The sequence below is a fragment of the Heteronotia binoei genome, unplaced genomic scaffold (assembly GCF_032191835.1).
Source record: "Heteronotia binoei isolate CCM8104 ecotype False Entrance Well unplaced genomic scaffold, APGP_CSIRO_Hbin_v1 ptg001006l, whole genome shotgun sequence".
NCBI classification, from domain to species: Eukaryota; Metazoa; Chordata; class Lepidosauria; order Squamata; family Gekkonidae; genus Heteronotia; species Heteronotia binoei.
In genome coordinates this window covers 1-14,024 of record NW_026800150.1, presented here as the reverse complement: position 1 = coordinate 14,024, position 14,024 = coordinate 1, and the positions used below count along the sequence as shown (strand labels likewise).

The following is a 14,024-nucleotide window of genomic DNA, read 5'->3' as shown; positions in this document are numbered from 1 at the left end:
TGACAAATGCAAAAGAGAGGTGGATTTCAATTACTGAATTTAAAATTATATCAAGAAGCAGTTTGTTTAGCGTGGATAAAGGAATGGATAATGCTGTTAAATAAAAAACTTAGTGTTGGAAGGTCACAGAAATAAATATGGCTGGCACGCGTATTTGTATTATGGAAAAAAGAAGATGGACGGTTTTTTCTCTCATCATTATATAAGAAATAATTTGTTAAGTACATGGATGAAATATAAGAAATATGGAGATGAGAGAAGACTGCTATGGATAGTGCCAGCTGAAGTAACAAAAATAACGGCTGAGATAGGTGAAGAAAAGTGATTGTTATATAATCAATTATTAAAAATAGAAAGCAGCAAAATAGAATTGAAAACTGCTGAACAGCTGAATAATAAATATGATTGGTTTCAAGTGCAACAAATAAAGAGTTTGGTGGATAATGATATCAAAACTGAAGGAATAAGAAAAGAACAAACAGAAATTGAAAAAGTTCTGCTTTGAGACAATGAAAAATTAATTTCAAAAATATATAAATTACGTTTAAAATGGTCTATGGAAGATGAAGTAGTGAAATCTCAAATGATTAAATGGGCAATTAATGTAAAGAAAGAAATACATATGGAAACTTGGGAATACTTGTGGAAGAATTCTATGAAGCTTTCGATGTGTCATAGATTAAAGAGAACTGTTTTAAAATGATGTATAGATGGTATATGACTCCTAAAAAATTGGCAAAGATGAACAACAAGATGCTAGACAGATGTTGGAAATGTAAAAAACATGAAGGTTCTTTCTACCATATGTGGTGGACTTGTGAAAGAGCAAAAACGTATTGGCAGTATTCAACAAGAAATCTCTAAGATCTTGGGATATGAATTTAAGAAAGTTGCAGAGACTTTTCTGTTGGGATTACAAATGGAAAAATTTCCAAAAGAAGATAGAACTATAATTTGGTACTTGCTTTCAGCTGCTAGGACATTATATGTGCAGTTGTGGAAGCAAGAAAAAATACTAGAGAAATGGGATTGGATCGTAAAAGTTATGATGTGGAGTGAAATGGACAAATTAACAAGAATTTTAAGAGACTATGATTTAGAAGTTTTTAAGATGGAGTGGAAAAAGTTCAGAAGATATGTAGAAAAAGAGTGGAAAGTAAAAGGACATTGGACAATTTTTGATAATGATCAAGTCTTAGGAAAAAGGAGAATATTAATTTTTGTTTTTATTAGTTAAGGGTACCTTTAAATATTAGTATTTTAAGTAAATAACACCGGCGGGGGTCAAGTAATGGGGGGAGGGGTGGGTAGAACGTAATATATGGGATAGATAAAAGAAGTTATTAATGATGCAAGAAATATAATTTGTTACCATATGTTACCAAATAAAATTGTTTTAACATAGAAAAAGCAAAGGCTAGGTGGCCATTTGACAGCAGTGTTGATTCGGTGAACTTAAGGAGGGCAGGAAGGGGTGCATCAGTGCCTAGTTCTCGTGGCCCTTTCTTACATACCCAGGGAAATCCTGTTCTCACCACTTTGGGTTCAGTCAGCAATTTCTCTCTAGGCCAGGGATCCTGGAGGGTTTTTTTTTTTTTTTTGGCGTCATTGTGAGGTATGTGTGAGTTGCCTGCATGGTACAGGGGGTTGGATTAGATGACCCTGGAAATGCCTTCCAACCTTATGATTGTGATTTTAGACTCTTCCTTGCTTGACCTAAAAAGTCCTTGGCCACACAAAATTAATAAACTTCTCATATGGAAATTAAGACATACCTTCTTGAATTGGTGGCTCTTGCAAGCACTGTTGTGTAGTCACTGGAAAATCCTCTTCATTTTCTGCAAACATAAATATTGTCCTCACTAGGGAATATCTCAGCTCACACAATCCCCCTTCCCTGTGGAGCTTTGACTACCACACACCTTTTGAACAGAGGCTTAATACACTCAGGTCTGTCTTCCCAGAAAAGTTCATCCCTCCCAGGAGTGCAAAACACATTGTAAGAGGGCAAATGTGGTATAGCGACTAAAGCATTCAGCTTGGAATTGGGAGACCTGGATTTAAATCCCCTTGACCAGAAAAGCTGCTATCTTTCAGCATAACCTGCCTCCCAGTGACTGAGAAGATAAAATGGGCAGAGGAGAATCATCTATGCCTCTCAGAGCTCTTTGGAGGAAGTGTGTGTGCCAGTTAGTTAAAAATATATACCTTTGGCTGTATCTGAAATGCTATTCAAGAAGGCACACATTATATCAGCATCAATTTTATGAGGGTCTAGAATGTGAGTTGCCCGTTGAGTCATCTTAAGCTGGTTCTCCAACTCCAGAAAGCTTTTGTCTCCAGAAAGAATGGTGAAAGGAATATGCTTCGGCAGATACTCATCCAGGCGGCCCACCTACGAAACAGAATGCAAATTAACCCAAACCAAAAGTGTGTAGTTTAAACAGACATTTGATAGAAAATACTTCAGTTAATAAATAAACACTTTAACATATGCCTCTTTGGATTGTGATGGTGAAGAACAAACTGACATACAAATATGAAGAACTATGGGGGGAGGGGAATTCTCACAAAGCCTATTTATTGAAAATTGGAGGCTGCTTTTGCTATACCAGAATCAGTTGAACCCAGATGAAGATGTATATTATTAGAAACAGAAAGATTACATACGGGTTGATGAGTACAGCGAATGAGATGCACTCAACTCTTAATAATATTTATATAAACAAAGTGTAGTAGGCTGACCTTGTTGTATATGTCTCTTTATGTTTTGCTAAAATTTTAAAAAGTGCTATGGCTGGAAGAAAAAAAAAGGATACTGCTGTGGCCCACCCTCCGGTACCTGCAGATGTGTCCATGTATGTAGATTTGGCCCAGGCTGTCATTCTTGAATGACAAAAAGAGAAGGCTGTCAAAGAAGCCTGATGACTTACATGTACACAGATTGCAAAGTCAGCTGCTTCCCTCCTTGTACCACAGTGTGGATGAAGGAAGAAACATCCAATCTTCTTAAGATAATTAAATATTTTGCAGTTCACGGGTTGCTTCCAATTGCTGTGCTCACCTAAACAATAAAATGAGGGAGGACCTATAATTCAAAACATCACTTAAATTTCACAAGGAGAAGGGATGGGCTAGTAGTGGAGAATGTCACTGTGAAAACCATAAAATGTTATGCAAATTTTCCGAGAAACAGGAAAAGGGTACATATGGTTGGTAAGTACAGTGAACGAGATGAACTCAACTCTTCCTCTAAGTTTCTTGTTAGCTTATCAGACCAAAGTACAAGTGTGGAAATTTTTACACTGCTCCAAATCAATAAGAAACAGCCAAGCAGCATCTAAGCAATGTTATCTGCTCCCCTAATCAAAGTCCAGCATAAAAGACAGCCAGAGATTCACTTTTAAAGCAAAAAAGAGAAAAATTATTAATAAGAAGGTAGTTCATCCTTCAATACATTTGATTTGGGTTTTCTATGCACTGTCCCTGAGACCATTTGCTCCCTCATTACAAATCCTTTAGAACATCAATTTACAGAACATCAAGGACAGCTTATGGTGCAATACACTCCACTAGCCCAAGCTGAGGAGGATGTCTGAGGATGTCCCACACAAGATACCACAAGATTGCGGGGGGGGGGGGGTATTTTTGTGTATGTGTGTTTTTGTGTGTGCCTGGAAGCCATGGTTGATTTCTGGTGACATTCAGAGAGGTAGCTTGCTGTTGCCTGCCTCCACATCCCAACCCTGGTATTCCAGTGAAGTCTCCCATCCATGTACTTGCCAGGGTTGGCCCTGCTTAGCTACCAAGATCTGATGAGTTCAGGCTTGTCTGGGCCATCCAGGTCAGGGAAGATGTTATGAGATTGTAACAGGCATTAGGGGTTTCCTAGCAACTCTGCAAAACCAGGCAGTCAAGGAGAAGGAGCAAAGTGGCTGCTGATGAGGAAAAGAGAGGAAGGGAAACAGAACCGGCAGTGTGTGGTGGGGATGAAAACACTCTGGCTTACAACCAAAGAAAGCACAATGTAGAACATGGACATCTGAATTTTGCTATTTTGTCAGATTCTAAGAAACTGTGCTGCTTATTCTATAAAGCTCTAATTGCTATGCTTCAACAGTTAATTCTTTCCCTTACCTTGAAAGCCCCAGATAAAAGTCCCTTGGTTAAGAGTAGCAGGCAGTTGGTGGAAGAGGTTTCCCCAGTTATCTAAATCCATCACTATAATATGTGTCATGGTGCACAAGTAATCTAGATCAGGAAAATCTTCGTTGTCTATGTTGGGGGGGGGGGGGGAAGGAAGAGATCAAAACATATTTCACATTTAATCATAGATACTGAAATCCAGACTATTTTCAAAATATAGTTCTATGGACTGTTTTGCTGCTTTCTACTACTGCAAGGAAATAATTCCCCTTTCTCTAAAGATATGTTAGTTATTAGAGAGAGATCTGCCTGGACAAAACAAAAACAAAAATTGGTTAAGGGAGGGGCTGCAGTAAGAATGGAAATCAAGCAAGATCAATCACTCTCTCTCATACACCAATGGAAACAGTGGTAGGTAGGTACTATGTTTTAACAGCAGTATAATAATCTAAATTATAAAAAATAAGTAGTGTATTTACAGTGGCCAAGATCTTCTTTCTTTATAGCTCCCGGCTTCCTTGGAGAAATAGATTTTGAACTTGGTGCAGTCACAGCAGCTGAAAGCTTCAGTTTGTCAGGTTTCTCGTCTACAAAAGACCCACTAGCAGAGAACTGGAAGACTTCACTTTTTGCTGGTGGGCCTGACTTGGGCTTTTGTGAGACACAGTGTTTGCAATGATAGTGCTGATGGGCAACTGCAGGCTCACTAAAACTTCTGTTGCATGCTCCACACCTCACAACATACAATTCTTTGCCAACTTTATCGCCTGTGTGGCCTGCAAGATGAATAATCATATCAGAATGGCTTTGTGCTGTTGCAGAGCATGAAGTGCAGCGAAACCACAGGAAACCTTTTGCCAGCATGGCTTCTTGGCACTTCTTGTAATCGGCTTTCCTATTCTCTTTGGAGATGTATTTTTCTCTACAGCCACAGTTTAGAAGGCTGCTTTCTTCTATTGTCTCAAAGATCTTGATTGATGTTTCTGCTGCTGCAGCAGACACACATATGTAATCTGTGCTATGGAAATCCCTGAAGTGAATTAAAAGCTCCTCCTCAGCATCAAAAAACAGGTCACCACAAAAGCCACAGAAATATTTAATCTGTATCACATTGTTATGCCTATCACGGCAGTGTCGGCGAAGTGTTTCTATTTTCCGAAATGTATCTTTACACATGCCACAGCTGTATCTATGAATATGATGGCTCTCCAGTGACATGCAATGCTGTTTCACAGTATCTTCCGAGTCAAAGATTTCCTCACATAAGCGGCACTGCCATTCTCCTTGGGGAGAAGCTTCCTCAGACAAGTCCACTGGATTTTCAGGTGGACACAGCTCTACAGGGGTCAAAGATTGGTCTTGTATCTCAAGTGATTTATCGCAGACTGTATCTTTAACTCTGTCAGTAGACAGAGAAAGCTCATCCTCACCAACGTATTTCTCACAAAAGTAGCTGTGTCCACTGTGAAATTCAGTAATGTGCGCCATTATATCATACCCTTTCTGAAGGTCTACACTGCAGGACTGACACCAGCAGAGGAAATCAGCCAGGTGTGCTCCTCCATGGAACCTGCTCATGTGCAAACGGATAATGCTTGGATTTTCTGCAAGCTTCCCGCACACAGCACACTTGTGGCATATTCTGTTTGAAGAAAAAATATGTTTCTCTACTAACTCTTCAGAAGGAAATGTCAGATGGCATTCACACATCCAGGTTTTCACAGTGCGGTCACTAGAAGTCTCTTCGCCATTGTCTTCCAAAAACCTTTTTTGTTTAGAAATGGTTTCACTCTGATCATCCTCATTCAAAGATCTCTTCAGAAGAGAAGACTTTACAAGGCTTCTGTGTTTCTTAATGTAAGAGACATTTTTATTGGCATGGCAAAACATCAAGATTGATTGTTCCACTGTGGTGAGAATTTTAACCTCGTGTAAGGTTTTACAAGTATGCCGACGGACATGGTTGTCATCAACCAACAGCTCATTGCAGCTGTGACAAAAACCTTTCACTTTAAATATTTCAGCAACCTGGGAGATATTCTTCTCTGACACAGCTACTGGACCAGCATTACGACAACGAGTTCTGTAATTGGAAAAGAAAACAAAAATGACTTGGCAGCTGTAACTCTAAACATTTTTCAGTGTCCACTAAAAAGCAGTCAATATTCTTGATGCCACCTTTCTATTACAGTACAATTTACTTTTAAAATCCAGTTTAAGTTGGAACCCTTTAAAACTATGACAGGTAGTTGGCTCAGTGCACTGGAAGCAGTACATGATTTGTTGTCTCAGCCCTTTAAACGGCAGAAGTGTGTATATCTATATATTTACACATACACACATTTGCACATTACTGCTTTTCCAGCAGTGGAAATAGACTTCGGCATTATGGCTGACCATTCACAATTCTGTCTAGTCTACTGGACTTAGATAACGCATCACTTCCATGTTTAAGATGAAAAACAAAACAAAAGACAAGGGGCACACAAGAACAGAAGCTGGGCTTAATATCTAACGGCTGTTTACAAAGACTGGTCTGAAGTCAGATTTTACAGGTGTTACAACTCTCACAAACCTGAAATGTGCTGTTAGCTCCACATGGGAATGTAAATCCTGACGGCAGGATGTACATTTTACTTGGAATGGAACTTCACTGCACAAGGAGATTAGAAGATTTTTTGCATAGGCTGGGAAAGGCAAAGGAAGTGCGGTCCCTGTCTTATCTGCAATAGAATGCAAAAACAACATGTGCTGGAAAAGTCTGCTTAGAGGTATAAATTGGATTTCAAATACCATATAAAATGGATTTCAAATACCTTATCACTAAACTAGAACTGAGCAAAAGTCATTTAGTCCTCAGATCAGATCCAGATATCAGCCCCACCCTTCCCCCCAAACTATATTCCACTGCATTATCTGTAACGGCAAACAGGCAGGAAGGCAAGATTTTTATGAAGCAGTGGCATCAAGTTCATAATGCACCATGTGCAACATGCAGTAAGTTTCCAATCAATTCCTGCAACAATAACAAAACAAAAACAAAACTCCAACCACCCTGGCTGTTATGAAGATTTAGCTGTGAGAAAGTAAATCAATTGCACTCAAGCCTGGACCAGTAGTGTGGGTAGCCAAACACTGACTGCTGGTCAAAGAGAAAGCTAGTCTCTCTCCCTGAGATTTGTCATAATCACACCCTGAGCATCTTTCAGAAGTAATTGCAAGAACAATTTGACTCACCTTCACCCCATAAGATGATGTGGTTTTTGGTTTTTATTTTGACAGGGCTTCAGTGTTATTTCATGTGTGTGCCTCAAGACTTCATAAGCTGCTATGGAATGTTATGGAATAGTAACATGAACATTACAAGTAGCTAATAACCCACAGAAAGCTGTCAAGCTACAGCTGACTTATGGTGACCCTGTAGGGTTTTCAAGGCAAGGGACATTCAGAAGTGGTTTGCCATTGCTTTCCTCTGCATAGCAGCCGTGGTATTTCTTGGCTAACTGAACCTCTTCCAAAATCTGACTAGCCCAGGCTATCCAGGTCAGGGCAAGTTCCCCAGTACTAACCAGAAAACACAAGAAGCAGTAAGAAGTTTATCTGAAAAAACTGTAACCTATGAAATACACTCTCTTGGCATGTGTAGTAAAATGAATCTTTTACCTCAATATTTAAGTGTCACAATTACCTCAGTTATTTGTTTATATAGTTATTTATTGTTCAAAATAAACCTTTGTTCCTTTTTTAAAAGCCTTTTTATTGACTTTACCTCACATATATTGCTTTTGGCTACAGGCATAAGAGTTTTATAACCAAGCTGCATCCTACAATAAGCTCCTTCTGGTGTCCCTGGTGTGGTGGAGAGTGATCTGAGGTAGTATGTGAGGCAACATTTTTAAGGACCTACTCCAGATAAGCACATCATGCTTTTCTGTAGATAACCAAATAATGCAGTGTGTGTTCATACCAGAGTCAAAAAAGAAGAAACATACCATTCTTTTTAAAAGAGTGAGAAAAATGATTCTTCCCAGACATATGTTCCAGGCACTCATTTCTTAGGCTAAAAAGAAGGAAACAGCATGGACATGCAAAAAATTGAATATGCTGAGGAGGATAATTTCTTTCATGGCCATCATTTTCATTTGCCTGGAAACCAGAGGGGGGGGGGAAGAGGAGGAGAGAAACAGAAAAGTCATTTTTGCAGATACAGTGAAGGTTTATTGAGTGCTATTTACTGAATTTTTATAAACTGCTATGAAAAGACTGTTCCTAACTTCTAATTAGGATTCACCATTGAATTCTAATATAGTGTTGCCACTAAAAAAATATTTTTCATTTCCCTGACTTTCCCTGACCAACATTTGTCAATTTCCCTGACCACTATTCATATATAACAAGCTAAAAAATGAATAGGTCGTGTTGCTTTAATGCAAGGCTTAATGAAATGTTCGACTCTACAACTACACGTCTCAACCGCAAAAATATTTGTCAAAGTTAGAGATTTAATATCAGCTTCTTTCAACATTAACTACAGCAACATCTGTTTCGCAATTGTACCAAAAATTACACCAAGATACAAACTTCATTTAAAGTAAACTCTGAATGCGAACAATAGGGTTCCCAAATCCCCCGCTAGGCCTGGAGACTCCAGATTTGGAGCCTCCTCCCCCCGCTGGCCATAAAAGGGAAAGCGGGGGGAGGGGAGGGAGGAGAACGGCAGCCAGAGCTCTTCCGTTTTCTCAGGCTGCTTCCCGCCCCCAGTCAGCTGGCCGGTGAAGGGAGGGGAGCCCAGCCACGCCCCCAAAGGACCATGTGCCTTTGCACCTCCGGAGGTGAGTGAGTTCTGTCCCCTGCATCAGATTTCCCAGAAACGGGGGGGGGGGTGGAGGGGGGGGTGGAGGGGGGGTGGAGAGGGAAACGTCTTCTCATAGGGTATAATGGGGAATTGATCTGCAGGTTTCGGGGGCTCTGGGGGAGCTGTTTTTTGAGGTAGAGGCACCAAATTTTCAATATAGTATCTAGTGCCTCTCCCCAAAGTATCCCCCAAATTTCAAAACGATTGGACCAGGGGGTCCAATTCTATGAGCCCCAAAAGAAGGTGCCCTTATCCTTCATTATTTCCTATGGAAGGAAGACATTTAAAAAGGTGTGCTGTCCCTTTAAATGTGATGGCCAGAACTCTCTTGGAGTTCAGTTATGCTTGTCACACTCTTGTTCCTGGCTCCGCCCCAATGTCTCCTGGTCCACCCCCAAAGTCTCCTGGCTCCACCCCCAAAGTCCCCAGATATTTCTTGAATTGGACTTGGCAACCCTAGCGAACAAGAACTTTCCAAAGCTGGGAAAGTTTCACTTTCATTTTCTGGTTCCAGATGAACAGATCAGCAGCAAGAAAGGAGGTGGAGTTTCTGCAATCTAGAGAAGCAGACAACCCTCATTTGCAACTTTTATGCATGGGAGAAGTCAGGAAAGAGTGAGAAAGCTGGTACTCTGTAAACTCCAGAAGGAACAAGCAATCACATTCACAAAATTTACTTTGCGTGGTGTTTGGCCACCCCTGATACATACATACAATAAAGGGAGGAATTCCAATCCCAGCCAAAGAGTACAGTGGCTGTACTGCTAGGGAATTTTTCAGATCAAGTAATTTGTATGTACAGATATGGACAGGTGTAGTATTTTAATCTGTTCATGACTGATCCAAAGTGAGCTACATGATTTAGTGGGGGATATGATCTCACTGGCTTTTCTGCTAAGCTAGGTGAAATATGAGAAATCAAAGCTAAATTTTGTATTTTTATGAGTACCTCTGAGGAGGTTAATACACAGGGTCTCCCTCTGAATGTTATTCGTTGGAGGGGGCGAAATTTGCTATTTTCTTTAAAAGAACCTGTCCTCAAATTCTTACCTTAGATAAACAGTGCTCACTATATTGTTGAGAAGTAGGAAATCTTCTGTTACAGACTATACAGGCAAAAGAACTAGATGGAGGTCCATGTAGTGTCACTGCTGGGTTGCATGGAGAGTGATCAAACCTAAGAAGATAGTGAATTGGAATTATACACACACATATATATATATACATACACACAGAGATATATATATATCTTCATCATCAGTTATAAATAAATGCCCAACCGTGGTGGCAATTCTGAGGATTTTCATTCGTTGGATGTAGCCTGCACAGGATTGGCTCACCCTGTCTCTGTCATGCAATTGGCTGATACTGCTCTCCCCTGCCCACCTCCGGCTCCATCAGGAAAGAACCCCAGCAGAAGGCCACTGACCTTCAAGGGAGACAGTTCTCTGCTGACAGGGAGCTTACTGATCAGTACTGCTTCTCCTCAGGTCCTGTTGTAGGAAGTCGGGGAGGGAGTGAATGCTTTCACTTGGGTGAGTGGAATGACAGCAACGCTGGAGGGCACTCACCCAGAGGCCTTTAGTTATATCTTTCCAGGTTGGTTGGAAATTCCTAAGGTATCACTACAGGCCTCTGAGGGAGGCCTTTCCTCCCGGGGAACTACTGTTCCCAATCTCCAGATGAGGACTGTAGAAGCTGACTGGGTGATTTCAATCCAGCCTAACCTGCCTCATGGGGTTGTTGTTCAGATCAAAGGGGGGAGGGAGAGGAGAATGATGTAAGCTGATGTAATGGCTGACAACTCCTCCCTATTAAACAGTCTATCAGAGAAAGACTGTTGATCTGAAAGGTCTCACTACAGGCCTCTGAGGCAGAACTCATTGAGGCTACTCCTGACTACAGCTGCCAGTTGCAAGTTGGTGGGAAATTCCTGGAGATTCTGTGGTGGAGTTTGAGGAGGGCATAGGGGTTAGGGCTTCAGAGTGGGGTCTGCTGGACGTAGGTCCTTGCTGTGGAATCTGAATGATTCTGGACCAGTTACAGATTTCCAGCCTAACCCACCTCACAGAGTTGTGAGAGGAGAATGATACAAGCTGCTTTGGTCCCCCACCCCCGCCCCATGGAGAAAGACAACCTATGTAGGGGCTGCGGGGAGGGGGGAGGAGATGGAAAGCTGAAGTCAGAAGAGAAGATAAAGGGAGGGATATAGGGTTGTCAACTCCAGGTTAGGAAATTCCTGGCTATTTACGGGGCCTGTGGAGAGGTGGGACCTCAGACAGGTAAAATGTAATTTCCTCCTAGGGAACCACTGGAGATCACTCAGATTTACAACTGCTCTCTAGATAGCAGAGATAAGCTTCCCTTGGGATGGGGGGAAGTTAATGCCTTCTCTTGGGTGGGAAGACAGCAAGGGTGGTGGGCACTTGCCCAGAGCCTCCTTCTAGAGCCCATTGTATTTTTTTTCACAACAGGCCTTACTCCTAGTACATATATAATATGCAAAGAGAGATAAACAATATGAATTCTGCATTTGAAAACTGCCCATTTCACTTCAGAGTAACCCTCTCCTGTATCTTCATTTAGTATGCACCAAGTGCACTAAAGGATAGTGTGACAAATTCTTAATATACACGAAACAGTGAAAAATGAAGCTCCACAGAATACCCCATTTAGTCATGTATTTACTTCGAGCATGAAAAAATGTTACCTTTTAAGGTGGCCTAGAAGAAGATATCCATCATCAAACTTCTTGTTGCAATGCATAATGGGGCATAAAATGGATTTACTGCCAGATGGTGTTTGGGCTGATTTCCGAGGTAACATTCTTCCTGAGTTTACAGTACCTGGCTTGAGACCTAAGGTATGAAACAACAGTATTTAATACATTGGGTGATTATGCTTCAGAACACACTGTTAAATGAGAAAATGAATATGGACTGTGCTGATGCTAAATGTCTTCCTAGAAATCATTCTACTGGTGACAGCCAAAGTGTCCTTCCCCTACAAGCCTGGATATCTCCAACCTCTTTTCCCTCTTATGTCACCACACCATGCCTAATCTTTGGCAAGAGAAAAAGAGAAGGGTGGACCCAAACGGATAGGTTTAATGTTGTGGTAGTGGAAATGCCATCAAGTCACAGCTGACCTCATAGGGTTTTCAAGGCAACAGACATTCAGAGGTGGTTTGCCGTTGCCTGCCTCCATGTCACAACCCTGGTATTCCTTGACGGCCTCCCATCCAAATACCAGCCAGGGCTGACTGTGCTTAGCTTTTGAGGTCTGACAAGATCTGGCTAGCCTGGGCTGTCTGGGTTTAATGTTAATTTATAATAAAAGGATGAACTTCGTTTTTAAAAATTTAAATATGTCTAATTTTAAAACTGCAATAAAACCATTAACATTGGGGTACCATATTTACAGTTTGTGATTAACAGAGTGTATTCTGGATCCAGAAGCTGAAATGTCAAACCTATAGCTGGATCACTACAGACTGTGCTTGATTGCTTAAAACTGCAGCCCTTAAAACTCTCAGAATACACTACATAAATACTAAATATTAGTACTGACCATGCAAAAGCATGCACTGTGCCACTGCGCTTTAGCACTTTTTAAAGTAGAAGGTGAAATGCAGGTATCTTTGGTGAATGGCTCTTTTACCTCTGCCCCCCTGCTCTAAAAAGGGACTGGTAATAGGAAAGAATCGTTATTTTTCTGGAAGAACTATAAATTTCTCACACTTTTTCTCTCGGCATGCAAATTAGCACACCCAAAGACTTACCTGGCATTTTAAGCCACTGATTCACACACAGTCTTGCAGCTTCTGTATCACTTTGTCCATGGATAAATTCTAGCTCTTGTAGTCCATGAGCATGCTGGAAGTCCATTCTCTCCTAATGATGGTCCCATTATTGGGAAAACAGACCATTAGTTTTGTCATTGTTGTTAAATTAGCTATGTTGAATGAGGATTGAGGCAAGCAGAAGAAACTTGTAAATGTACACAAAAATATTAATACTGATAGCAATGTCTTCCTTTAGTAAGCTAATGGTTCAGAACAATGATTTTCAAAGGTTTACATCAATTGCCACTACTATGAATGAATGTTTCTCACTGCTTTGAGAAACCTGCTTTGATGATATTCCTGGAGCAATACAACATGTTCTCCAACTGCCACCTAGTGCCATCTGCATTTTTAGCCTGAACTCTCTAAAGCAGGGGTGTCAAATGTGTGGCTCACAGGTCACAGCCAGCCCTTGCAGAGCTCAATTCCAGCTCCAAGCAACTTCCTTCTTCTGCTTGCTTTCCCAGGGCTGCATCCTACAGCCACACCATAGCTGGATTTTTTCCCAGCTCCTTCAGCCGCTCTTCACTTCCTGCTTCCAGCCTCTTCCCTCCCCCACCCCTTCCTTACTCTCTCTCTCACTCACACACACACACAAACACACAGGAAGAGAACTTCGTGGCTTCTTGCTTGAGAGAGACGAATACAAGCCTCTTTCTCACACACTCCTTCTGTTTCCTTCTCTGGGAGGGTCCCTCCTTGTTTTTTTGGTGGGGGGAGGAAAGAGAAAAAACAACTTCAAGACAAACAACATTTTATTCTAGATATAAGCTTTTGTGTGCAAGCACATTTCTTTGGAGGGAGGGGTGGGTGGGTTTCTTTTTTTCAAAAGGGGGTGTTTTTTGCTGAAGTGATCAAATTTGATCTTGCTTTTTGAGGGAGGTTTTCATTTTTATCCCCTCCTCCTTCCTGATGCATTTTTTTTGAGGGGGGGAGGGAGGGGAGCTCCAACTGAGTGGACTAAGGAGACTAAATAAACAAGTCATTCCTCCACAGTTTAATGTTCATAGGCGAAAAATTAATTCTTAAATGGACATGTATCAAGATTTGGATGAGTGAAAGACAATAAAGGCTGTTTTACAAATGCTGTTTTACAAATGGCTTTGCTTTTTCAGAAACGGGGGGAGGCTAAATAAACAATCCATTCTCCCACAATTAATACATGTTCATTATGAAGAA

At 41.0% G+C, this 14,024-nt stretch overlaps 1 protein-coding gene across 1 annotated transcript; it reads right to left on the bottom strand.

Moving 5' to 3' along the window:
• Positions 1–1,740: 1,740 nt before the first annotated feature.
• On the bottom strand, positions 1,741–12,890 carry LOC132590897 (E3 SUMO-protein ligase ZNF451-like). The gene is made up of 10 exons (XM_060263821.1): positions 12,783–12,890; positions 11,712–11,859; positions 10,052–10,178; positions 8,139–8,292; positions 6,722–6,869; positions 4,626–6,229; positions 4,138–4,275; positions 2,934–3,064; positions 2,209–2,395; positions 1,741–1,838 (listed from the first exon to the last, which is right to left on the bottom strand). The coding sequence occupies exons 1-10, from the start codon at positions 12,886–12,888 to the stop codon at positions 1,765–1,767; spliced, it is 2,817 nt and encodes a 938-aa protein (XP_060119804.1). The 5' UTR covers positions 12,889–12,890; the 3' UTR covers positions 1,741–1,764.
• Positions 12,891–14,024: the final 1,134 nt, after the last annotated feature.

Excerpts from the sequence above, each read along its gene's own strand:
- LOC132590897 (XM_060263821.1), bottom strand. The coding sequence starts at position 12,888 with ATGGACTTCCAGCATGCTCATGGACTACAAGAGCTAGAATTTATCCAT. Across the intron at positions 10,179-11,711 it reads CTTCTAGGCCACCTTAAAAG|GTTTGATCACTCTCCATGCA; the intron begins GTAACATTTTTT and ends CTATCTTCTTAG. Across the intron at positions 8,293-10,051 it reads GTGAGCACTGTTTATCTAAG|GCAAATGAAAATGATGGCCA; the intron begins GTAAGAATTTGA and ends TCTGGTTTCCAG.